This window comes from Marasmius oreades, chromosome 1 (assembly GCF_018924745.1).
Source record: "Marasmius oreades isolate 03SP1 chromosome 1, whole genome shotgun sequence".
Taxonomy (NCBI): domain Eukaryota; kingdom Fungi; phylum Basidiomycota; class Agaricomycetes; order Agaricales; family Marasmiaceae; genus Marasmius; species Marasmius oreades.
Window position 1 is genome coordinate 4,182,119 of NC_057323.1, and position 23,713 is coordinate 4,205,831.

General features: G+C 48.2%; 8 protein-coding genes across 10 annotated transcripts; 4 read left to right on the forward strand and 4 right to left on the reverse strand.

Moving 5' to 3' along the window:
- Positions 1–25: 25 nt before the first annotated feature.
- On the forward strand, positions 26–825 carry E1B28_001515 (uncharacterized protein; the record flags this gene model as incomplete). Its single annotated transcript, XM_043147454.1, has 2 exons — positions 26–429; positions 492–825. 2 exons carry the CDS (start codon positions 26–28, stop codon positions 823–825), a joined length of 738 nt encoding a protein of 245 aa, XP_043016163.1.
- A 324-nt stretch (positions 826–1,149) lies between these two features.
- E1B28_001516 (uncharacterized protein) lies at positions 1,150–2,586 on the forward strand. The gene is made up of 5 exons (XM_043147455.1): positions 1,150–1,346; positions 1,403–1,485; positions 1,545–1,799; positions 1,851–2,071; positions 2,130–2,586. Exons 1-5 carry the CDS (start codon positions 1,153–1,155, stop codon positions 2,226–2,228), a joined length of 852 nt encoding a protein of 283 aa, XP_043016164.1. The 5' UTR covers positions 1,150–1,152; the 3' UTR covers positions 2,229–2,586.
- Positions 2,587–2,720: 134 nt separating this feature from the next.
- On the forward strand, positions 2,721–4,299 carry E1B28_001517 (uncharacterized protein). Of its 3 annotated transcripts, XM_043147457.1 has the most exons (8): positions 2,721–2,878; positions 2,929–2,941; positions 2,995–3,071; positions 3,131–3,182; positions 3,241–3,389; positions 3,452–3,530; positions 3,584–3,925; positions 3,982–4,299. In XM_043147457.1, exons 1-8 carry the CDS (start codon positions 2,828–2,830, stop codon positions 4,128–4,130), a joined length of 912 nt encoding a protein of 303 aa, XP_043016166.1. In that variant the 5' UTR covers positions 2,721–2,827; the 3' UTR covers positions 4,131–4,299. The 3 variants fall into 3 exon arrangements, with proteins under 3 accessions (XP_043016166.1, XP_043016165.1, XP_043016167.1); XM_043147456.1 differs by having other exon boundaries at positions 2,929–3,071; XM_043147458.1 differs by having other exon boundaries at positions 2,929–3,071; positions 3,584–4,299.
- A 1,682-nt stretch (positions 4,300–5,981) lies between these two features.
- Positions 5,982–10,560, reverse strand: E1B28_001518 (uncharacterized protein). Its single transcript, XM_043147459.1, has 5 exons — positions 9,945–10,560; positions 7,655–9,887; positions 6,461–7,599; positions 6,069–6,396; positions 5,982–6,006 (listed from the first exon to the last, which is right to left on the reverse strand). The coding sequence occupies exons 1-3, from the start codon at positions 10,473–10,475 to the stop codon at positions 7,436–7,438; spliced, it is 2,928 nt and encodes a 975-aa protein (XP_043016168.1). The 5' UTR covers positions 10,476–10,560; the 3' UTR covers positions 5,982–6,006; positions 6,069–6,396; positions 6,461–7,435.
- Positions 10,561–10,612: 52 nt separating this feature from the next.
- Positions 10,613–12,978, reverse strand: E1B28_001519 (uncharacterized protein). Its single transcript, XM_043147460.1, has 8 exons — positions 12,839–12,978; positions 12,762–12,774; positions 12,636–12,712; positions 12,530–12,581; positions 12,327–12,475; positions 12,158–12,236; positions 11,749–12,087; positions 10,613–11,684 (listed from the first exon to the last, which is right to left on the reverse strand). The coding sequence occupies exons 1-8, from the start codon at positions 12,890–12,892 to the stop codon at positions 11,401–11,403; spliced, it is 1,047 nt and encodes a 348-aa protein (XP_043016169.1). The 5' UTR covers positions 12,893–12,978; the 3' UTR covers positions 10,613–11,400.
- Positions 12,979–13,839: 861 nt separating this feature from the next.
- E1B28_001520 (uncharacterized protein) lies at positions 13,840–14,750 on the forward strand. Its single transcript, XM_043147461.1, has 3 exons — positions 13,840–13,977; positions 14,037–14,285; positions 14,347–14,750. Exons 1-3 carry the CDS (start codon positions 13,931–13,933, stop codon positions 14,567–14,569), a joined length of 519 nt encoding a protein of 172 aa, XP_043016170.1. The 5' UTR covers positions 13,840–13,930; the 3' UTR covers positions 14,570–14,750.
- Positions 14,751–15,000: 250 nt separating this feature from the next.
- Positions 15,001–19,922, reverse strand: E1B28_001521 (uncharacterized protein). The gene is made up of 9 exons (XM_043147462.1): positions 19,773–19,922; positions 19,036–19,716; positions 18,699–18,986; positions 18,262–18,649; positions 17,959–18,203; positions 17,792–17,902; positions 17,659–17,739; positions 15,518–17,604; positions 15,001–15,452 (listed from the first exon to the last, which is right to left on the reverse strand). The coding sequence occupies exons 1-9, from the start codon at positions 19,866–19,868 to the stop codon at positions 15,143–15,145; spliced, it is 4,287 nt and encodes a 1,428-aa protein (XP_043016171.1). The 5' UTR covers positions 19,869–19,922; the 3' UTR covers positions 15,001–15,142.
- Positions 19,923–20,564: 642 nt separating this feature from the next.
- Positions 20,565–23,583, reverse strand: E1B28_001522 (uncharacterized protein; the record flags this gene model as incomplete). Its single annotated transcript, XM_043147463.1, has 6 exons — positions 20,565–21,120; positions 21,180–21,316; positions 21,368–22,376; positions 22,433–23,295; positions 23,345–23,492; positions 23,546–23,583. The coding sequence occupies 6 exons, from the start codon at positions 23,581–23,583 to the stop codon at positions 20,565–20,567; spliced, it is 2,751 nt and encodes a 916-aa protein (XP_043016172.1).
- Between the last annotated feature and the right edge of the window lie 130 nt (positions 23,584–23,713).

A 23,713-nucleotide genomic window follows, 5' to 3' on the forward strand; every position in this document is an offset into this window, starting at 1 on the left:
CCCACCCACCCATATTCATTTCACTATGCCCCCTCATCGCAAAGGTCCTGAACTTGAGCTCCATTACTCTGAGGGCAACGTTTACTACCTTCAAGGCTGCGACTCCGACTATCCACACCAACATGCTCATGCTCATGTCGTCAAAAAATTCGGCAAAAATGTATGCCAAGCGTGGATTGGCGCCAGAAACCAAAAACCTACCGCCTTGGTCGCTCTCAAGATAGCTAGAGGGTCCTCTGCCGTGAAGACCTTGGAGTACGAAGCGGGCATCTACAGAGGGGCATTGCGGGATCTGCAAGGCAAGGTGGTCCCCAAGTACCACGGGCTATACAGAACCGTTATCGACGGGCACACAGAATTGGGGGTCATGATCCTCGAGTTTTGCTCCAACAGTAAGGATTCTCAGCAAATGGAGAAGCACGAGTATACGTGAGTTTTTGACTTCTCTCTGCGGCGCCCTTGGTTGGTGTTTTTTGCTCAATCTTGAACAGGCGAAGGTTGATGTTAGCCGCGTGCAAGCTTCACCAGGCTGGTGTGGTCCATGGTCAACTTTACGCACGGCATACCCTTGAAATCGGCCAGGAAATCAGGATCATTGATTTCAGTCGCGCGACTGTCTCACACCGATGCGTTGGAGCAGTGCCAATGCTGTTGCAAGGGCGAGGCGAACGGGGATGTGAGGAACTGGTTTGGCTGGAAGAGGAATATGGTGCTTCGGAGAATGAGGACGTGGTAGCTGAGATTCTGAAGCAGAGGAATCGCAACTGGATCAACTCGCTCCCTGCCTTTCTCAACCTTGAATTGGCGCCAGGAAGGTGGTATTAGGACTTAGCTATAGGATTTATCATGTACATACTGCGAATGAGGTTGATTGCGAACGGAGTGAGCAATCTAGTCGTGTCGGTGTTTGTAAATGTTTGTAATCTGGCATTTCGCTGATCCCGCTCATATTGTTCTACCATGCCATGCTATGGCGAATACATTTTAATACACCTTTGGCCGCCCTGTGTCTCGCTCTATCGTCCACCATGGCTAGTTTTCCGCAGCCCGCTGGACGTCGCTGGTGTAATTTCCGTATGGTTCCAGGTGAGTGACGCGCCAACTCTGAGTTGCGGTCAAGCTTCAAGTCGCGTGATACATACCGATATACCGATGGCTCTTCAACAACAGCAACCGCCTCCTCCGTTTCTCAGATCTATTCTGAACAAGTACCACATCGATGATTTGTCTGATTTACGGCCACACGTTACCCTCACCTTCGCACAATCTATTGATGCAAAGATAGCGGGTGTGAAGGGAAAACAGCTCATTCTTAGCGGGAAGGAAAGCATGATAATGACTCACTGGTACATGCATTTTTACGTGTCACAGATTCCCTACTCATCGAATCAACATGAGTTAGGATGAGGACAATGCACGATGCGATCTTGGTTGGTATTGGAACCGCTTTGAATGACAATCCTCAACTCAACAGTGAGTTCTCAAGTAAGTGGGATTCGATGGCGTCGGATTGACAGGCAAATATTTAGCTCGACATCTTCCAGCGAAAGAGCCGGACCCTAGCAAGAATGGCCATGATAGACCATATTCCCTACCGCGTCCCATTGTTCTCGACTCTCACCTTCGCCTTGACCCTGCATGCAAATTGCTTATCAATTTCCAGAGTGGACTAGGTCGCAGGCCTTGGATACTCTGCTCCGAACCCGATGAATTTGAAGAACGAAAGCTATGGGAAACTCGTCGAAGCGCTCTGGTTAACGCAGGCGCTATAGTTCTGCTCGCCCCTAGCCAAAATAAAGGTGTGTTCCTCCGAAACGAAGGTGACATTTTCTGACGATCCTCAACTCAAGATACTTTAAATGTTTCTGCTTGCCTCAGTCTTTTGCGTGAAAGGGGCATCCGTTCACTCATGGTAGAAGGAGGTGCACGAGTGATTAAGTCTTTCTTTGCGGAGGAGTACTCGCCATCTTTGCCATCGAACAGTAAAGGCATTATTGATACCATCATTGTCACTGTTTCACCCGCCTTTGTTGGCGACGCTGGCGGTGGGTATAATGTTGACGTCGAGGAGGTATGCTTCGCTCCCTAGCATTAGTATTATCCTAATAGCAGCGCTCCCCATTACACAGGATACTCGTTTTGTCCACGACTCTACGGAGGTATTCGGAAGGGACACTGTTATTGCCTTCTCCCGCGCGAATGAATCAGTTGACTTTCACTCAACTTGATGAATCCTGCTGCTTAAAATGAACCTCAAAATAATACCGCGCTGGTTCTGGTTAAGTCTTGGTCGCATCGATTTTTCCTTTGATTTTCCTTCCATTTCCTCACACCGGACGCATCTACCGGCACACATTGGCACCATGTGCCGCCTCCCATATACCAGCGCACATTGCCAACCATGGTCAAAAATAGGTCATGAGCGCTGGCGCCAATGTGCGCCAGTGGATGCCTCTGGTGTCAGCTGTACGGCGTTATTGTAGCATGTATCCCGTTCCAGGCGATTTTGTTTCAACTTTGTACTTTGTTGGCAGGCGTAAACCCAGAGCGGAATTGGATAGCCAAACCTCCGAGTTTTATATCAATCAATTGGCGTTCATCATCGTCCGACTTCCCAGTCGGTCAAAAGCTTTCCACATGAATGTCTCGAATGCGGGACTATCTCGATCAACCTTGTCAAAGCATCAATCACAAGATATCGATGTATCAACCCCGAGTTACACCGTTAACTGATTCCTTTATCTGGTTCCCACATCTCAGGCTATGTATTTCCATCCAGGCTGGCTGGTAATACACCTTTGGCCGCCCTGCTTCTCGCTCCTCCATCATGGCTAGTTTTCCTCTGGACGTGGCTGGTGTGATTTCCGTATGGTTCCAGGTGAGTGACGCATCCATGCTAACTCGTTTGCGGTAGCTGATATCATGTAGACCCTACTATATGGTACAGAATCATCCCTAAACGCTCTTTATCTAACTTGGTCGTGTCCTCTTCAGGAATCTATACCTGTCTTTTTTTCACTACCACTTACATCTCGCTAAGGAAGAGGATGTTACACACGATACCCGCTAAAGTACGTCCTTAAGCGTTGCTCAGGTTTTCGCGCCACTAATCAAGAAATTTGTTTTATAGGTCTTTTTTGTTGCTACCATCGTTATGTACGCGAATTGTACGACTCATGTCGGTTCGTAATGAAGCCGTTGAAAGTTCGATACCGCGACTCACATGATCATCCATCTCAGCAATTAACTTGTATCGACTACTTCAAGGATACGTTTATCAGCGGACGACCGTCGGTCCTGAGAACTACTTTGCAGATCTAGGCCGGTGGGATAATATTGTTCACGATGCCCTCAATGCCCTCATGACGTGGATGGGTGATTCCCTCATTGTGAGCATATCTCTTACTGGTCTCTTTCTATGCTAGGCGCACACAGTGACTGCTGATCATAGATCTACCGATGTTACCTAGTCTGGGACAATAATATTTACATCGTCATCCTGCCAGCGCTATTGCTGATTGTGAGCATTGGTGAGGAATGACAATTCCCTCAGAGTAGAGGATCTGAAATCTATTTTTAACAGTCTCGAATAGTGTGGCGCTTCACCTATTCACCCAGGTACCCCTGGGTACCATATTCGGCCCGTCGCTCGTCGCTTGGATGAGGACCATATATGCCACGGCGTTTGCTCAGAACGCGTTGACGACGGGCTTGATCGCATACCGAATTTGGAGGCAAGAGATGAATTCACGTAGAGCAGGGCTTCGTTCGAAAGAGTCGTCTTCCGACAGTCTTTTACCAGCCATAAGGATCATCGTGGACTCTGCGGCGTTGTATATGGCGTTACTTTTATGCCTTATCGTTTTGTACGCGATCAACCACAATGGGCAGTTCGTCATGCAAGAAGCATCGGTTCCTGCTATCGGTAAGTCAATTGTTTTATTATCCCTTTCGGAACCAGCCGATACCCGTTTGAACAAGGCATTGTGTTCTGCTCAATCTCCCTTCGACTTTCTCTGCGATCCTATGCCATATGGAAGACGTCTGGCGGTCAAGTTAGTGTGAATTTGAAGTGGACAGAGCCAACAGATCTCGATACGAGCATTGAAGATACCCCTTACCGGCGTTAGTTCCCACCACCTCGGATCGGATGGTTTCACGACCCGTGCGGCGCAACAGCAAAATGGAGTCTATGAAGCACCTCCGGACTTGCGGTGAGACTGTACAAAATACTTCCACCTAGGATCATTTCCCGCGTGTAATTATTTATTTACGGACTATCAATGGCCCTTTCACTAGAATATGGATCGTTCAGATATCAAGGTATCTCAGTTATGGAGCTGTCCAGTAACAGTGAATACTCGAAATCTTCAAAAATCGGTAGTATCAGTGATACGGAGATAACGGAGGTCATCATGTTTCCGATCCCCTTCTAATTCGTCGCAATCTAGGCGATGAACCATATGTAGCCCAGATTTGCTTCAAGAACTACACCTAAGTAACAGAACATTGGACACAAAGCGAGGAGCGGACGGGTGAGCTGTGGCACAAGGACAACGGTGTCTGCTTTTATTGTAACTCGACTGCCGTCAACTGCCCATGGTCACTACGTTATTCCTTCGAAGTTCGAAGAAACCATTGAATTTATTCATATTGTTGATACATGTACGCCACCTCGGAAATTTGAGAAGGCCAATGGAGACGATAGTTGAACATACCACCAAATCCATCCGTATTGTTCAGAACTTCATCAACTTCATGAGATTCCATCGAGGTTGTAAGTCACTGTGAACGTTTGTATGAACGAAAGATGGAGAAACGAGGAACGCGATTATGACCCCACGCGATTCACACGCTCTCACTCTCTAATTTACACTCCTTCATTGACTGTTGTCCTCTTTGCTTTAAGCATGAAGATCTCAACACAACTAGCCATATACCCAATACTAATTGTCATACTTCTCTTCATTCGACTGCTCACAATTCTCCCTAATTTGATACGGAAACCCACACGTCCCGAGAGAACCCGCTCCACCGCGAAACTAGCAGTATTTTTGGGCTCTGGAAAGTCCGATTCGAAACGAAGAGATGACATACCTGTATTCACGCTTCGCTAATTCCAGGCGGCCACACAAGTGAAGCTCTGAATCTACTTTCCGCAGTTGATTTCGACCGTTACACGCCGAGGGTGTATGTCGTGAGTGAAGGAGATACGCTCAGTGTTCAGAAAGCTCGTGATCTGGAATCCACCAAGGGTCAGCGTCAGAGGATTAGCTTCACCGTATTCAAGCATTGTTTTTCTTCTCGACTTCAGCGATTCATCTAGAACCAATTCACCATCCTGGTTGTACCAAGGGCCAGAAGGGTTCATCAATCACTTTACACAACACCGTTCACCGCATTCCTCTCTCTACCCAAGTGTCTTTATCATGTCACACTATTACCGGTCCTCACGAGTAACCCTTTCGCCGACGTACTGATCGTAAACGGTCCTGGAACTTGTTTCATCCTCTGTCTCGCGGTTGTTATGAATAAGGTGTGTGATCAATGTTCAAGAACATTCAGTTAAGGGATAAACTGATCTCGGGCGGTCGGCCAGCTTCTCGCACTCGAAGCTCCCCGAGTAATCTATGTTGAATCATTCGCAAGAGCTCGTTCTCAATTTCAGGGAAACTACTCCGATATCTTGCGGATAGGTAAGGGACACCTTCTGCTTACGCTCTCTCTTAAAACAATCATGGATGAATAGGTTTATCGTGCAATGGCCTTCGTTACTAAAAGATGGGAAGAGAGGAGAATGCCTAGGTTGGCTCGTGTAACAGTCAACTTGTATCCGCCGTCGGTGACTATCGTACGGTAGATGCTAGTAAAGTAAAACTGAAAAACCTGGGGAATAGGAAGGAAGGGAGAGATCCCAAAAGAAAGAGACTAAACCGCCTTCGACACAATAATCTCCTTCTCGTTCCCGCCTCTTTGATCGACCGAACTTCCCGTTATCGCCTGCATCTGGTGAGGAATATTGGTGAGGAAGAAAGCAAGTTGCCCATGGAATCAGAGATATAAAACACCATCGAACACCATCCCGAAAGGTTTCTTTGGTTTGATCTTGTGCGCCTGGTCGCCCGATACTCTGGAGGGAGCTCTTTTCGCTGAACTGACTGAGGCCAGCAGCAGCAGCCGGTGAAACGTGCCCCATCCCTGATGGCGCGAAAGATATAAGCTCGTGCACGTTCAACCACGACGCTACGAGGATAGATAGAACGTGCGTCGTTTCGTGGAGTGGAGGCATACCCGAGGCGAGTTGGAGAACTAATTTGTGTTTACCAGAATTATATTCTGCAGCTATTCTCTTACCACAGACGCCGATTAAGTTCCTCTTCCCATCGACCTTCATCTCTGCATTCGGATATTACCATTTCGTCAAATATCATTCAAAGGAAGGCAAAACGAGAGTACTTACAGGCTGGGTATTATTTGAAAGTTCAGCAATCACCATAGAAATCAATATTCCCGTGATGCTGGTATCGACAATCAAGGACTCTTTGTAAGTAATGTAATGAAAGGAAATGGAGAGACAGAGGGGTATCACGTTTCAACGATTCAAACATGGAATAGAGTGCCGTATCGTAAAAGAGTCTAGGTCTACAGGATAGGAGGAACACAAGTTTTTTTTCTCAAGATAAACGACAAATATTTGCGAAGGTTGAATGGGAGGATCGTCGTCCAGAATGAAAAAAGGTCGAAAGAAAATGGAGTGGAATGCTAATAGTGTGAAAGGCAGGATCGGGCCCTGTGATGTTGTGGTGAAGGAGAAAACGGAGGTTATGAGTGAGCGACAATATTCCTGGTCCAGCCTAGATAGGTAGATTTGAAGGCGCCACGTCGCCAACGTGATATATTGATTGAAGATGTTATGAGGAGTCACACATAACAAAGAGCCTGATCAACGAAAACGTCGGAAAGACCGAATCAGGGAGAATTTCTGAAATGGGACGGGTGTAATCTTCACAGTTACGATCCTCACAAGATGCCAAACCATAAGGGCCCACCAGCCCACCAGCGAAGTCTACGGCAAGGGGTAGGGCACATCGCCAATTTCGACGTCGAGCAGAAATGTTAAGAAAGAAGAGGGCTGAAATGCGGAATCCCGTGTCTTGTTGCGTTGAGACGGGAAGAGAGCATGATTTATGACAATGAGAAAAACAAAAGATCGGTACAGGTACAGTGGACGAGTAGAAACAGCAACCAACGCAGGAGAAAGCAGAAGTGACGGCTGATATTACAATGAGAATGGGAACGAGAACAGATAAAAATTGACTGGCAGATTGTGGAGAGATAAACCATATGCTATGCAAGCAAAATATGCACTTTCAACTTGTGGGATGCAAATAACGTCGTCGCGAAGTCGTTTCATGCTTGTCGTATGAAGAGTAGATCATGACCTTCCTCGTGCTTTTCCTTGTCCTGGCCTTGAAGCTAATAATAGTTGTGCATTCCCCTGGGCCTTATCACACCTCTGTGCAATGCGATGAGAGATTTCCACCGCGCGTTCAAGAATAGGGCGGCAGGGCGAAGAAGTGGGCGTGTGATTAAGCAGGTCTTTATAGAATTCATCAGCAGAAGGGTCGTATGATAACCAAGAACAGAAACTCACCCCGATACAACAAAGTATACCTAGTAACCCTCTGTACAGGCAATATTGCCAGATCACGAACACTATATATTCTCTTGTTCGTCCGAGCGTCAATGACCACACCGCCTGCACCACCAATGACAGGAGATATAACGGGAAACATAGGAGACGTAGGTTTACTTCGGGAGGGAGGCACGCCACCTTCAGCGGAGTAGAATCCTTCATCTGTGTCATGCCCGCTACTTGTCGCAGCGCTGTTCGGCCCATTACTAACGCGGTTCCCGTGGCCTTCTACACAAGGACTTACAAAGACCTGGGGGAGGGGTGGTAGTGGTGGCAATGGCGGTAGTACCAGACTAGGCTCATGAGTAACCTTGTGTCGGCTACTAGGCGAGTACGGAAACGCAGGTAGGACAGATTTGCGCCAGTAATCTGACATACTTCGTTTCAATCCTGATCCTACATCGTTTGCGTTGGTATTGGGCGCTGTTGGATCCGAGCGCGAACGGGAGCTAGTAAACAACAAGACGCTCTTGCTCCGACTGGGCGGGCCTGCCTTGGGAGGGCTAGAAGAAATTGTGTGCTTTGGCTTCGTCGACTTTTCCTCACCACCGTTGACTTGCAAGCCCGTTCTCTTTCTCCCAACTCCAACCAAACTCAGTAGTCGGACAGCAGAGTTGGATCGTGAAATGGTCTTCTGCATCCTGCTCTCCTTTCCCTTTTCTTCACCTTGCTGGTCTCGATTTTCTGGTACCTTATACTGCTCGTTTGGGAGAGGTGGTAGTGGCCTAGCATCACACTCTTCCGAAAGTATTCGCGACATAGGTGGGCGCTTGTCTGCCATTGGAAGACCGCTAACCTTCGAAACTGTAGATGTCGAGTTCACGATGGGAGTGATTATCGACAGCGGCCTCACAGGATAGACGCGGGGGACTCTGGGGGGCGCACTGTCGTTGTTGACAACAACCGTCGTAGCTGGGGAGACGGGAGGGGAAGGCAAAGGCGGAATATCAGGTAATGGAGGTGAGCCTGACAAACGCAACGTGGATGACGAAGGAGTGGTATGTCCTGATAGGGACTTGAATGACTTACGGCGCGAAGGGGATGGGGAGCTGGCTAATTTGGTTGACGATGGAGATGGGGTCAGTTTCCCTTCGGGGAACCTGGGTTTACTAAGTCGCCTACGCTTAGCAGCGTCATTCCTAGGACCGACAAACCAACCACCAACCACCCCGCACCAACCAACGAAAACCCTCTCTACCTCTTCTTCACATTCCACGAATGCTGTAGCAGCACCCATGACGCTTGGGTCTGATTCAAACCTGGCAATAAGGGTGTGGGCTGTGGAGATCAGAGAAAGTAAGTAAGTATGCATGAGCGCCGGTGGAGGGTGGTGAGGCCATGGGAGTTGTGGCGATTGTGGTTGGTGCGAGACCGCCGAACCATCGGGGTAAAGCGAGGCGTTTACGGCGCAAGGCGAACTGTTGAGCAAAATCAATAGCGAAGCGAGATAATTTCTTTCGGTCTTGAGGAGATCGCGGGTGATAAGAAGGGCATGAAGAGCCGAAGACCACTCATTTTCGGCCGCTGGAGGGTTGAAGGGCAAAGGGGCGTACAAATCGGGAGGTGGAGAGGCGAAGTTGGGTACTGAGGGGACGTGTAGGGGGGTATCCGTGGAGGTGTGGTAGTATGAGGAAGCTGCATCCTCCATCGAAAGCGCGTATTCGTCGTCATAGTAGTCACTTGTATGTGATGCTTCGCCGTAATAATATTCCTCTCCGTCATCGGAACCAGTCAATGGTGGTGAGTCGAGATCTGCAAACACACTTGCCCTTCTCATGGCCTCTACTTGCTTCACAAAGCTCTCATCATCCATGTCCGGGTTAGTCATGACCATGGCCAATGTCCATCTTCGTGACACGGGGGCACTGTACCGTCTTTGTAGATGTGAAGCACCGAATTGGTCAGAATCAGGAGGTAAAAGTTGATTCTGTGACAACGGTTGAGGACGTGGTGGAGGACACGAGGGGTGTAGAGCTACTTCGTTACTTGGAGGTTGAGCCTGAAGTTGTGAGGGACGCGAGATAGGGAGTTCGTCCTGAGCTGGATCTAAATCAAAGACTTGACGACGAGGAGGCGAGGGAGAACGAGAACGATAGTGCAATGGACCATCTACTTCAACATCTGAATCGTGATCTTCAGGTCCAAAACTAAATTTTTTCGTCCCCATAGGTATGTTCGACGTGGTAAGCGGCTATTGAAAGAGGAGTCAGGTCATGGAGGACCGTTTTTTTTACGCGATTGAGCAAACCTGGACTGTTTCACTTTTCCTTCTTCTACTGAAAGACCACGCCACATTCCAGTTGATTGACGTACGTCTCCTCGATAGAGCCGGGTTCAAGAGAGTGGTGCTTTCAGAGGGATTCATGGTGGGTGAAGAAGAAGAAAGGGAAGCATATTGGTCGGTCGCAACTTCTGCATGCTTTCTAGGCTTGGTTAATTTGCGTGCCGGCATGCCAGCAGCCGCCACTGCGAATTGCCTTTGCCTTTCCTGCCTTGGACCTAAATGGGCGATGAGCGGAGTAGTTCCACTGTTCATGCTGAGAACAGTTCCAGGTCTTGGGGATGATGAAGGCAGCGAAGTTGACCTGGAGAGTGAGGCTGAGGAACGTGCCTCTGTCCGGTAGCCGGCGCGATCCTGATAGCATGTGTGAAATGAATAGGGAAAATTGGACTGCGTCGGCGACGGTGGTGAGTGCGCAATGAAGCCCAGTTCAGACGTCGGTGGCGGCTTGAAGGAGGGAGGGGGATGGGGAGCCTTTTTCAGCTTCCTCGACGACATTTGGGTCGAGGTCGTCGTCGAGGACGGTGAGAAGAACTGTGTCACACGAAAATAAAGAGGAATGTATGAAACATTCCTGATGTCATGTCTCTGCAAATCAGCTTACTCATACCCGTCTCGAGGAAGGCCAAGATAGGGGCTACCGCAGCGCTACATCCGCGCCAGTGACACCGGTACCAACAACATCATAATCTCGGGAAGGTTGCCGCCAAAAAAGTTGCAGCACGGCCCTGCTATCGAGGAGAATTTCACTAAAGTATTGCATGGATTAGTGAGAGGTTATGTTGATGGCAGTTGGGCCGAAGTAGGACTAGTTCTATTCTAGACTTCCAGTGTGGCAAAAATCGGAAGGGCGGTAAAACCAAGGTAACAAGGCAAAAGCGATAATGCATCTCATAATCGAGAACTTCGAAATCACCTTACCTGGATGTACCGACAGAAGAGAACATAGACAGGCGTCTGGCGCTGAAAACCAAAGCTCCCCGGCGCGGGAACCCTGGCAAGTGAATGATGCATGCTATTGCAGAGTGGCTTCACCTTAGCCAGTCAGACTTTTACTTGATCAAGCCTGACCCTTGCGACGGTGTTACCGTCGCCTGACCACCAGCAACACATCGTGATAGCCTCCGCGCTCCTTAAATTTCAGGTGAATCCGCTGCCCCCTGGACCAGGGCAAAGGGGAAAAAATGGTTCGAGTCCACATGGGAGTTCTGAGACAGGACTCCCAAGTATATGGGAGAGGCGAACAACAGATAGCACGCCGAAGATATGAATACAAACCCTTTTCGTAAAGAAATGAAACTTACGATCCCCCCCCAGTACCCTGGTCGATGTATTATTATCGGTGAAATCCAACACTTGCATCCCGTTTTTCCAAATTTCCAGTCTTTTCACCGCCAGCAAGTCTTACTTCGACTCCTTTTCTTCATGGTGTGTCATTATTCTCCTGTTCTGTCGACGACCCGGTACTCGTTGTTCTGCTGCCAGGAATGACGTTGTTCAGCGTGCCCGCTCCTTTCTCCTGCTCCCCCGATGTTCGAGTGACCGTCGCATTAGAGATAGATCTTGGGAGTCCTCCAGTACCCACCGATTGCTCACTCACCAAATTATTGTCGAAAGACAGGTGAGTTTCGGTAGCCCTGGCGGTCGTTCTCCACATTTTATGTGAACGCATGGATACCCTGACCGAAATAGAACAGAACACAATCCCTTGAAAACAAGACACGGTCAATTCAAACTGACACACACACAAGCACGACAGAGAATCACGTACCGACAGCGGGAGGTGAAGCCTCTTGCAAGACAAATTGCCCGTTATTATTTTGTATATACAACACAATCAGGCAGAGCAATAGCGCCATATAGAGTGCTGCAGATTCAACGACAATCCTGGCCACTGGAATGAGATTACTGCTCGAGCCCTGAGAACGTATGCCTGCTCTTCGAGAATTTTTTTCCTGTTTCCATAGTCGATAAGCAATGAGACTCGACGTTAGGGCGTTCTGTGCGAACGCCGTGGCGTAAATGGTGTTCATCCAATGAACCAAGGCTGGTCCAAAGATTGTGCCGAGAGGGACCTTGGTAAACATGTAGAGCGCCACGCAATTCGAAACTATTAAAAAACGATTTCATAAATACCCAGGGGCCTCCATGTGTGCAGAATTCGATACAGAAAAACTCACTGATACTGACGATAAGTAAACTGATGGGGAGAATGACCACCCATATGTTGCTATCCCAGACCAGGTAACATCGATATATCTAGATCCAAACAACTTGTTGTCAGTTATATACTTGGTCCCGGTTACACCGGACATGGAGGAATTCAGTTCTTTGACAGGATGTACTTACCACGAGCGAATCGCCCATCCAGGTCATTAGAGCGTTCAACACGCCGGCCACAACTTTGTCAGGGCGGCCAAGGTCGTTGAAATAATTGGTGGGACCAACAGTTTCCCGTAGATAAACGTATCCACGAAGAAGTCGGTAAAGGTTGACGGCTACGAGTTTCGAGAATAAATACTTGGTTAGCACTCAAAGATATGGGTACGGACCAACATGAGCCGAGCAATTAATCCACATGACGAGGGTGGCAACGAAAAAAATCTACAGGAGGCAGGATGAGGGCCGCGTTGTTGGCATGAGGCTATGTGAACTCACCTTGGAGGGCCTCGAGTGCAACATTCCCTTCCTCAATGTCATATAAAAGGAAGAGAGGAAAAGACAAGTATAGATTCCTGTGTGGGACGTAAATATGGAGTCTTCGTCCTCGTTTGAAATCCTGACCATATATTAACGTCTGTGAACATATTGTGGGTCGCTTGAGTAAAATTCCAGCTGTTTCATGGTAAGAAGAAACACACCTCAAACCAAACCGAAAGAACGCCAGCGACATCGAGCGGAATATTTCCCGCCATTGCACGCGGATGCAAAAGAGGGAGGGAAAGAGGAAGAGGAGAGAGAAGGAGAATTATAAATGGGGCATGATATGCGATAAGTCGACATAGCTGTTTTATAACTTACTGAAGTCCCAGCCATTGAATATGGACAATATTTGACAAGTGAAGGTGAACCCACGTGAAAGAATGAATGCTTTGATGAAACGAGGTAAGTCAATAAATCTACCCTGCTTTCAGCCACCAGAATGTTCAATGTTTGCTTTCACCTTCATCAAGTCCCACAACGTTGCAACCCGCATCCAGATAGACGTCGTGGCGGCGTAGCACTGATGCCCTCGTACCAGTGGAGTGAACTGACGCTGAAACATAGCATCTCACAACGCAGTCAATCATCAACCGGATATTGATGGAAGAACCACTTCTGAAACACCAAGTAGATAGATAGGATTGGTAGATGAATAGGATTGGTAGATGAAACGACAAGCAGCGAAAATCTTCAGTACGATCATGAAGGAACGTAACGTACAAGTCACGGACAGACGCGCCTAGACCGAAAGTCACACGATAACGGACTTAACGGGAGCAGGATTTCACCCTCATCTATATCCAAATCTTGAGCAGAGTCGTACGAGGGCGGTAGTTGACATTCAGAGTCGCTCTTGTCTGCAGATTCATCTAACATTTGTTTCTGCACACTGTCATTGATCTCACGGGAGGAAACGTAGATATTATATTGCGGGCATTGAATGAGGATGTCTGGATGTCTGGAAATCAAGCTGTTAAGCGTGACGGTCCATAGGCCATAGGATGATGATTCGGTCCTTCGAGTGTTGTAGCAGAAGGAGAAGACGATGGAGGCAGCAATCAGTGTTGCGACCAGCACCAATGGGCTATTGGGGGCGAAATTATCCTAGAATTGGATGAATAACTCTCGTCAGACTCCCAAACCACAAAATACTCACCATAAGAACTTCAGATAGCGTTCATGTTACTCATTTTCTCACCGCAAATCTTGTCACTTTTCAAGTTTGTTCCAAATCCTACCATTCACTGTTCATGACACCCCAAGCCTCTGACGAGAATCAACGTGCTGGCTTTGTAAAGTAAGCATCCTAAGACTCGCTTCAAATTCGTGGTATTTAAGTCGATGGGAATGATCCAGGTCCGGTCGCGTTTTTGAATTCTACGAAGAATATCCCGTTGGCGAACGACCCCCACGCTGTGGCAGCTGGTCACCTACTCACAAACGCAAAGTTCCATTGTATTTTCTTGGGTGGAAAATGAAAGATGAAGACGTCCTGAAGATCGATCCAGAAGGAAAATATTACTGCAAGTATGACCATGCTACACATATTCTTGAATTCGGGATACAAGATATTTGGGAGAGCAACGATTATCACACAACCTTTGGGTGAGTTCAACTCTATTTTCTTCTTCCTCCTCGCTCAAGTTGGTGGTTGTGTACACAACAGTACTATCTCCATCCCTCAAACCACAGTGACGTGGCTCGACAGCAAAGCTGCAAGTTTCATATATTTCTGCGCCAACCTTCCAGGTGAAGCACCCCTCACGAGGACCCTGATCGATACCGTTAAAGAGGTCTTACATGTTACCGAGGACCCCGTTTGGATACTAAACAGAGCGCTCACCAAAGACGATCCTTGGGAGAATCGGCATACTCGGGCTGAGCACTGAGCACGAGCCTCGGCCTTGGGCCATTGGCAGATCTTTGCAGTGTTGTCATTTCTAGTCGAACGATGACTTTCAGTACTCCTATTGCATAGTATCTTTCTGATCAATTGACCCTGTCGAGTCTGTACGAAGTCTGTAACCTTCCGTTATGAGCCATCCAATACTACTTTGCCCTCGCACGACCATACCATGACAAGTGGAAAGAATCCTCTACCTGTAGATGATTAAATACTTAAATACTCAAAAGTTCACTGTTCCAGTTGATGATTAATCGTCAATGGTATCTTGTATCATGAGCATGAGGTTGGGGAAGGAAATGAACAGTACAGTCAGTAATCACAACACCCAGAGCCACACCACCGATCCATCCGCTTCTCATGGACGTTGTCTTCTGAGATTTAACTGAACTGAAGGGAACGTACAAAGCGCCTAGACCGGGAGTCACATGATAACGGACTTAACGGGACCACCGTTATTTCTTATATATGATGTTACCAGTCGTGAGTACACATTAAAAGTTGAAAAAGTATACCTAAAAGAAAGCGAACTTGTATTGTTACAGAAGATGACGATTCTTCACTCCGAATCGTCATCGTATAGGACGATGTATTCCTCTGCTTCTTCAACAGGCACATGCTCCCTGGATTCCTCCCATTCTTCATCGGACTCAACACTGATCAATGATATCGAGGAAGTGTCTGATGTTGACACTGTTCCATTGTCCGAGATATTATCCGTCATTGAGGATGTCCGGGAAATGACATCATTTGCCGCTTGAGGCATTACAACCACCGATGAGGATGACAACGACTTGTATTCGTCTGAGGATTCACCTGATTCGTTACTGTCTTCCTTATCGTGAGACGAACTCTCCTTGACGGCGACACTAACCAAGGGAGAAGATGTTGCTTGTCAGTATTACAATGAAAGTAAATGCACTTTAGCACTCACTCCAACCAGATACTGTCCCCGAACAAGTTCCCGCCACGATCCCTCAATCGGTAAAAACCGACATATTTTCCTTCTTTTTCCGGAGCTTTTAGTTCACCAGTCCATACGTCTACTTCGCCACTGACTGCGACAGCACCGACTTTAACGGGGTTTGCACTGGAAAGTTTATTCCTTCCAAGATCATCACCCCCGACCCAAACAAGTTCCGTATCACCGTCCCAATCTCTTTGGCCAGAATTCTTCATTCTCCAACTTTTGATGAACTCAGCTCCGGGAGGGAAAATCTGCCCGTCTGGAACTGAGCGATCGGAGATGAACTTGGCATCTAGAACGGGAGGCTGTGATATAGAGAGTTGACTTTCGAAGGCGGTGATGAGAGGCTCTTTCTTATCCACTTGAATCATTTCTTGCACGTTTTCCCTGACTTCCACTGCGATTAAATCTTGCTTCAGGGAATTCCTTGTTGGAGGCTTCTCATCTAAGATATCTTGCAGATCCAATGCACTCGATGTTCTCATGGAAGTAGGTCGGTTAAGCAGTTCACCGATAAGGGGCAATTTAACAGTATTCGAGCTCTCAGAAGGTGTGTTTCCCGAACGTTCCGAGGCCGTCAATGCTTTGAGCAAGTCCTTCTCGAACGACGCTTCCTGCCGCTCCGGTGTCTCTCCCCTACTTCTAGTCAGGTGAGTCACCCCTCGATTGAATCCCCAGAAGCCTTCCGCGTCAGCGGCATCATCGGCAGTATGACATTCAGATGGAGGTAATTGAACTCTGGACTCCTTCACCTCTTCTTCCGGATCAATCCTCGTTTGAGAGACTGTTTCCGTGACCACTCTCGGAGAGTCTAAAGAGGAAAAAGAGGATGAAACGGAGGCCGAAACGACAACAGGAGGTACGGGAGGTGCCAGTTTTGAGCTACTTAAGGGAGGAGATGGGGATACGAGTCGCGACAAATAACTAGTCCTCCAATCGCATTCCGGATACTTCTCCTGGAAGTCACATTCTAAGGTGGATGAGGTAATTTCAACAGGAGGAGTTGAGTGGCGCGGAGGTGTGTTCATGGTGGACGAGGAGAATGGTGTAAAAGTCACAGCAGGTTTGACTTGTATCGTTTCAGGACCTTTGGCCTGTTCCGACTTCTCAGCCGCACCCCCTGGACTTGCCTGCTCTCTCATCAAATGAAATAGGCCCTGATCGGTACTTCTGGTAGGCGGGGAATGAAGGGATCCAGGCATCGTCATGAACGGAGGGAGAGGCCATGAATCCTCGAGTGCAGCTTCTCCTTGATATGTGGGATAGTAAGGATCGGTAGCGGGAAGGTCTTGTTGTTTCGACCTTGTGTTGCGAGATTCCGTGGGTTTATTTTCGCTCGTAGATATACCTAGCCATGGCGGAAATGTAACCTTCGCCGGTGGCGTGGGAACGCGAGTGACAGGGTTCATCAACAACCTCTTCCAAAATTCCTCTGGATCCCATTCCTTATCTTGGCCTACAATGTTTGGGGGCGTAGGAAGGATCGGAGGGGATTGCATAAAGGAACGGGAAGGTCTTGTTTGTGTGGCGCCACGACCTCCGTTCATTTGGTCGACATCGACCGGATCGACAGCTGCCTGGCCACGATAATCAAACGTAGGGGGACTAATGCTCCTCTCCGAATCTGCGTAGAAAAAGGGTGAGGGAGGTTTCACAGCTTGTGCTGGCTCTGATCGGAAAGGATTCCTCATGTGCCCACTCTCATGCACCACCGGAGAAGAAATGGGAGGCGAGCGAGATGGTCGAGATGGTGAGCGAGGGGGTGAGGGAGTAGAGAAGATGTGATGTTGAGTGAGGATTCGTGGAAGAGTTGGCAGAGGTGAATCGTGTTCCTCTGTATGTTGTACTGATACAAACGTCGGGTCAGCTGTCTTGTTCTCCTTAACTGTATCCTCTTCACCCATGGAACTAGACTGTGCCACTCTAGCAACAACAGGAATGGCAGTATCAGGATCCCGCATTTTAAGCATGGGGTGGTTGCTAGGATGGACAGAAATAGGATGAGCTTCGCAGTCTTCACACAGGTCGAAGTCGGGGCACTCGGTGTGCATGCACTACATCAGAAAACAGATTTGAGATCCGGAATGACGAAAGGCTAGAAGACGTACCTTATATCTTATCCCAAAGATGCCCTTCTGACAACTGTCACAAACCGCATAATGCATGGGACGGTCAACCTCGGTTCGACGCTGGGACTATTATCGGCGATGCTGGACAGTTACATAGAGGGTAAAAACTCACGATGAACTGGTCTTGTTTCTCCACCCGCACAAATGCATGTTGTGGATGATGCGCCGGAGTGATGGAGAAGCAGTTTTCGCAAGCATCGAAGTCGGGACAATCGACACATTTCTTCGATCCAATATGTTGTCAGTGGAATCTCAACCCACAATAAAGCATCAACTCACATAGCGGCTTCCATGAATCCTGGAATCACAGAGGTTACAAGTGGCGAAGTGTACAATATCTCGTGGAGCGGAAGCAGTTTCGGGAACAGCTGGAGAAGGATTTCTTTGTGCTTCGCGTTCTCCGTGGCCGCTATAAGCAGTGTGCACAACCACCCTTCCAGGTTCCTTTACTTCAAAGAACTCGTGGAAGGGATTATGGTTCTCAGCTCCGCCGTTAGAGATACACTGAGTGCAGAGGTCGAAATCTGGGCAAAGATGGTGATTAAATCACAATGGTTGCTGACAAGTGTAAACAATGCCTACCAGGACAATCCAAACACTTATGTCGAACTCCCCGAATCGGGATGACATTACATGAATCACAACCAACACCATTGTGGACTGGTAGTGACTCATCGGGTACTGGAGTTGAAGCAAGTCGAGGAATATGCATGGGCGGAGATGGAAGGGAGCGACTTGGACTCGACGAGGATGGTGGTAAATGGGACACCTGTGGCAAAGGCAAGGGGGGCGGGACGAACAAGGGCGATGCCATGGGTACATCCGCATCACCACGAGCTGCCGAAAAAAGCACAGGTGCTTGGTTCATCTCTATAGCCTGCGGACAGTGTTGACAAGCTTGTTTCTTCCAACGATGGGAATGGCCACCATAGGCGCAGAATGAGCTATCAGAGTCGGCACATTGGGGGCACTAGAAAAAATATTAGCAGGAATAGCAGAGCGGAAGGTGTAAGGCATACCACGTTGGAAGTACAATCTTTACATTCATACCAAGGACCTTGCTTGAGCATCGAACATTTCCAGCACCATTTGAACATGCACAAAGATGAATAGACAGGTTTAGACCCTGACGGAGATGACATAGGCTGGTTCGAGGGAAGAGGTGTAGATGTCGAGTCTTTACGGAAAATCGACTGGGGAGAGTCAAGACACCGCCCACATGTTCCCATGGGAGACAAGGTGTGCTTAAATCCACCCGTGCATCTGACATGAGGAAAAGTCGAGGCACCTGGGCCGCAACCGTCACACTGTCGAGCTACGTTAGTTTTTCCACAAGAAATCACGATCGCTACGTACAAAGATCGCAAAGCACTGTTCGCAGTCAAAGGCGCCATGCTTGAATTTCCCGCAGCTGGAGCATGTATAGAATTGACACATTGGACTGGGCTTGTCTGGAACAGAAGGAGAGTCGTCCAAAGACTGTAACTTGTCCAACCTATCCTTGATCTTGTCTAGTTCCTCTTTGAAAGACGAAACGAGCGACTTCATTTCCTGAACTTCCTTGCAGCAGGAAACGGGCACAGGTGCGGGCGCTTGGGGCGGCTGCTGCGGTGACACTGACTGTGGTGACCGTGGCTTGGGTGTTCCCTCTGACTGGAGCGGTGTCGTTGTGACAGATGAAAAGATGATAGGAGGCGGTGGGATCAGCGAGAACGATATGGGTGAGAATACACCCGTTCCAGTTGTAGGAACTGGGGTGAATGTCGAAGCTACTGGGGTTGAAGCTGTCGAAATCGTTGACATGGTAGTAAATGGAGATGGAAGCCCAGGAAGCTTGTGAGGTGTTTCATCGTATACGAAGAACTTGAGTAAGGGGTTGGTCCATATGCCTTTGGTGCCTGCATGAGCGGATATTGCCCTTCCGTAGTCCTCTTCCCTATGGACTTCCCGAGCCAAAAGAACTCGAGACTTGGAATCCGGCGAGAACAGTAGCTTTGAGAGATAGTAGTTGTGGCTGATAGGGAATACACGGTATAACTGTGGTCATGAAATGTGAGCGCCTATTACAGTATGCGAAGTATTGAGGAACTCACTTGAAGATAGATCTGGTGAAATGAAGGAAAGACAGTTGAATCAGGAAAAGTGAACTTGCGAGTTTCCCCGCGATAGGTAGCTTTGACGGTGAACATCGTCGTCGAGAGGAGAGTGGCGATACCAGGGAGGCGCTGGTTTACGCAGTCTTCATATACCCGCTCCTCACGTGGTGCTTACCGGTTCCGTAATAGTAATACAATGTAGTCATAGTCAGCTGCTCGAAAGCTCTCCGCTCTCGAAAATTTGTGAACAAGAGGTAGGTGCCTTGTACTTCGTCGGACTGCATCCCTCCTTCCCTTCGAAGAGCGCCTCAATGTCTAAATAAGATGCACGAACGATACAGCTTCAGTAGGAACGATTCCGTGAGGCAAACTCAATGAACACTGGCATGGTAGCTATCGTTCGGACGTATCTCTATAAGCCCAAACGGCCGGAGGACTCTGTGGCCCAGTCGCAGTGAATGGTAGGGAAACGTCGAACACCAAGCTGCAACTACACTGGACTTCGAGTTATTTCTTTTTCCAACTCAGTTCATATTTAATCGGCTCCAGATGGGCTAGTACCTTTCTAATCAGTCTTCTCTATTCCCCCCACTCCTGGCTCAATAACGATTCCTGGACGACGTCCTGTCAAAGCCTACAAGACTTGAATTCCATTCCCTGTCCCCGACTCGAGAACGAGCAATCGACGTCCGGCTGATGAGATTATAGCACGGACTAAGGGTCACTAGGAGAGTCAACACCACCCCTCGAAGGCTTCCGGGCGAGACATACACCGCCGCAAGCTTCGAACTAATCAATCTCCATATCATTCGTCTCCCCATCAAACAGCCCACCATCCATCTCTGACAGAATGAAATCCACCATGTAACTGTCCTGCAGTAGCTTATCGTACCTCGCCAAATGTCTCTCGCTGTAAGGGATGAATCCATCGATCCACTCTTTCAACACCGTCGACCCTTTTGATGCCATCAGTTGGCTCTCCCCATCAAGATTTTCCACATTCTGACCGTCCCTCATGAACGCATCAGCAACGTCCCCCGCAGGGCGTAACTTCAATATCGCGTATAAAACGTTTTGCGATATAGTGCTTGTCTTTGCATTCGCGTTCCAATCCCGTGCGTATTTGAGGAGCCTTGCCAGGTCAGACCCGCACAGTGTTCGCAACACTTCGTCGACCGCGGAACTCCCCGTTAAAGAGGACGCTTCGGATTCTGACGATTCAAGTTCCACGGAACCAATTTCTCTGAATAGCGATAGTAAACGGCCAGGTTGTGCCATTGCAAGCGCCAGCTCGATAGCCCTTCGATAGTCGTGAAGAGAAAGGTAGTTTTGGAAGTCTTGTTCTCTGGGATACGCGTCGGTAAGATATGTAAATGCGGAAAAAGCTAGTGAACATGAGCTTACTTCAGAACCAGATCCGCGCGTTTCTTTTCTTGTTCTTCCTCTTGTTCTTCCGTGCAATCCTCCCAGAATGTCACAATCGAGTCTGCAGCGCCAGAGAGAATCTTTCTCTCGTCTGTGCTAACGGCCAATGCCCACACCTACAAGGTATGGTTATTCGTACAGAAATCAAAGAGGAGAATTGAGCTAACCTTATCCTCGTGATTATCAAGAGTAGTCATGCACTCCTCAGTCTGGACATTCCAAATTTTGACCAATCCGTCAGATGCCGAACTAACCATCTGCATCCCGGCATTCAGGAAGTCGACCCTCAGCACCGAGTTGGTGTGCCCTTCGAAAGTCTTCACACACGAAAAGTCTTCCAAGTTCCACAACCTAATAGTCTTATCACCACTGCCTGTTGCTAATACCCTCTCTTCCCTCCCGAACCTGACAGTCCAAACACCCCGTTTATGTCCTTTGCATACGCCAAGTAGTTTTATCGACCCGGATAACGAGGTACCCTTTCCAGAATAATCAATCTGGAAGACTTTAGCTGTTCGGTCTTGAGAGCCTGATACTAATAACCGATTATTGGGGGAGACATCTAGTGAGTTGATATCCTTGTCATGGGCTTTATGTGTCGACAAACTTTTACACTTCACAGGCTGATCTCTCGAAGAAGATGGGGAGGAGGGTGAAGGGACCACTGATAGATCCCACATTTTGATGGTTCGATCTTGGCTACCAGTAAACATGAACGGAATTCCACTTTCATCATCAACGGAGGTGTTACGAGCCAACGCGATAGCGCCAACACTTTCAGCATGTCCTTCGCAAATCCCTATACAACGGTATCCCCATTGCTCTGGATCTCCAGAAGACTGCGGGAGAGTTGTCCATAGTCGTGCTGATCGATCTTTACCACCGCTTGCTAGGATACGCCCTTGCATTCCCTTGTCCAAACACAAAACTATGTCTTTGTGTCCTTCTAGTAGCCGTGCGTCCATGTTTGATGCAGAATAAACACGAATGAGGGATGAATTGGTCGCTAGTGCAATGTGAGAGTCGCAATTCTCGTTCGGGGAGAGGAAGGTCATGTCGACGATCTCGTCATTGAAACCGATTAACTGACGAGTTAAGGAACGGCGAGAGAGGGAGTGGAAGAGAATATTTTGGTCGGCGTGTACTGATACGAGTGTCGAGCATTGAGGAAGGTACCTGTGTAATGGATACGGAGTTAGTTCATTCTCAGTCGTCTGGGGGAAGTGACGCACAGTGCGTGTACAATTTGTCGTTGCTCCTCCATATCCTCATTCAACGGCTGAGATTGCTCTTTTCCGAGCGAGAATAAGGTAGCTCCCTGCTTTGCATCCCAAACTTTAATGACGCCATTTGCACCACCCGTGAAGAAGCTCAAACTATCACCACCTGAAGCAGGCGTGGACGAACTTGAACTTTCCTCTGCAGGCAGTAAACCAACTGCTTCGACACGCTCCAACACCGGTATCGTCTTGGCCAATAATGGTGCAGCAGTTTTATCCTTTCCCTTTTTACTGCTGCTCTCCTTCAATGACTGACGGTTTTTCATGGGTGTTAGATCCCATACCAACACCACCGAATCCCTCCCACCACTAATAAGCCATTTACCATCCGAAGAAACGTCCAACCCACGAGGAACAGAGACGTGTCCTTCAAGGACTGCAAACGGTTTTGAAGTTCGATTTTCTGCAAGCAGCTCGAAAACACGTATACGAGTGTCTACAGACGCTGTGAAGAGTTGCATCGAGTCTTGTCGAGTAAGTGATGAGGAGTCTTGGGGATAATTGAATGCTAGTGCACTCACGACCCCACCGTGTCCCTTGAATAGGTGTGTAACATAGCCTTGAGCGATGTGCCATACTTTGACTACACCATCTGCAGAGCCAGAAGCGAGGTAAGTCGAGGTGGGGTCTGCTTTGCAGACATGGACAGGTGCTTCATGCGCACGAGCAATCACTCGTACTGGACTAATTGTCGATGGGGAGGTGCTAGACAAGCTGGCCGGTATTTCGAAAATACGAAGCGATAGTGATGAGGTGAAAACAAGGAGATGGGTCGAGGAGGGTGTTATAGCTAGAGCGGTGATGGATTCGGTGTCCTGGCATGAAGATGAGAAAATAAACCATAGGGATTCGAGGAATACTCACACCCAAACAACGACATATTTGAGTTCCCGTAGAGATCTCCGTTAACAGAATTTCTTCCCCAACACAAGTTACGATGATTCTCCCATCAGGAGTTACAGTAACAGGTCCAGAGGTATACAGAGGTGATATTGTCTTTGCATTCTTGAATCTTTTTGAGAGAGTGAGTAGACCGAAAAAGTAAAGAAGAAACAGATATCTTACGCGGTTTTTAACTTGGCTCGCTTCACATCCACTACCATCGCAGAAAAGGGCAACGTACACAACACAGCAAAAAGTTGGTCGAGATCGTGGGAATAAGATGGATAAGTGCCAGAAATTGAAAAAACCAATCCTATTATCTACTTAGTACATATAGGTCCCAGAAAGATG

Coding starts and splice junctions, on each gene's coding strand:
- E1B28_001516 (XM_043147455.1), top strand. CDS start 1,153: ATGGCTCTTCAACAACAGCAACCGCCTCCTCCGTTTCTCAGATCTATT. Junction 1,800..1,850: donor CGCCCCTAGCCAAAATAAAG/GTGTGTTCCTCC, acceptor CCTCAACTCAAG/ATACTTTAAATGTTTCTGCT. Junction 2,072..2,129: donor ATAATGTTGACGTCGAGGAG/GTATGCTTCGCT, acceptor CCCATTACACAG/GATACTCGTTTTGTCCACGA.
- E1B28_001517 (XM_043147456.1), top strand. Junction 3,072..3,130: donor TACACACGATACCCGCTAAA/GTACGTCCTTAA, acceptor TTTGTTTTATAG/GTCTTTTTTGTTGCTACCAT. Junction 3,183..3,240: donor GAATTGTACGACTCATGTCG/GTTCGTAATGAA, acceptor CATCCATCTCAG/CAATTAACTTGTATCGACTA.
- E1B28_001518 (XM_043147459.1), bottom strand. CDS start 10,475: ATGTCGTCGAGGAAGCTGAAAAAGGCTCCCCATCCCCCTCCCTCCTTC. Junction 9,888..9,944: donor GGAAAAGTGAAACAGTCCAG/GTTTGCTCAATC, acceptor CTCTTTCAATAG/CCGCTTACCACGTCGAACAT. Junction 7,600..7,654: donor GTATACTTTGTTGTATCGGG/GTGAGTTTCTGT, acceptor AATTCTATAAAG/ACCTGCTTAATCACACGCCC.
- E1B28_001519 (XM_043147460.1), bottom strand. CDS start 12,892: ATGGCGGGAAATATTCCGCTCGATGTCGCTGGCGTTCTTTCGGTTTGG. Junction 12,582..12,635: donor TGCACTCGAGGCCCTCCAAG/GTGAGTTCACAT, acceptor TGCCTCCTGTAG/ATTTTTTTCGTTGCCACCCT. Junction 12,237..12,326: donor GGATGGGCGATTCGCTCGTG/GTAAGTACATCC, acceptor GTTTGGATCTAG/ATATATCGATGTTACCTGGT.
- E1B28_001520 (XM_043147461.1), top strand. CDS start 13,931: ATGACACCCCAAGCCTCTGACGAGAATCAACGTGCTGGCTTTGTAAA. Junction 13,978..14,036: donor CAACGTGCTGGCTTTGTAAA/GTAAGCATCCTA, acceptor GGAATGATCCAG/GTCCGGTCGCGTTTTTGAAT. Junction 14,286..14,346: donor GATTATCACACAACCTTTGG/GTGAGTTCAACT, acceptor TGTACACAACAG/TACTATCTCCATCCCTCAAA.
- E1B28_001521 (XM_043147462.1), bottom strand. CDS start 19,868: ATGTTCACCGTCAAAGCTACCTATCGCGGGGAAACTCGCAAGTTCACT. Junction 19,717..19,772: donor TTCACCAGATCTATCTTCAA/GTGAGTTCCTCA, acceptor TCATGACCACAG/TTATACCGTGTATTCCCTAT. Junction 17,903..17,958: donor GGATTCATGGAAGCCGCTAT/GTGAGTTGATGC, acceptor ATTGGATCGAAG/AAATGTGTCGATTGTCCCGA.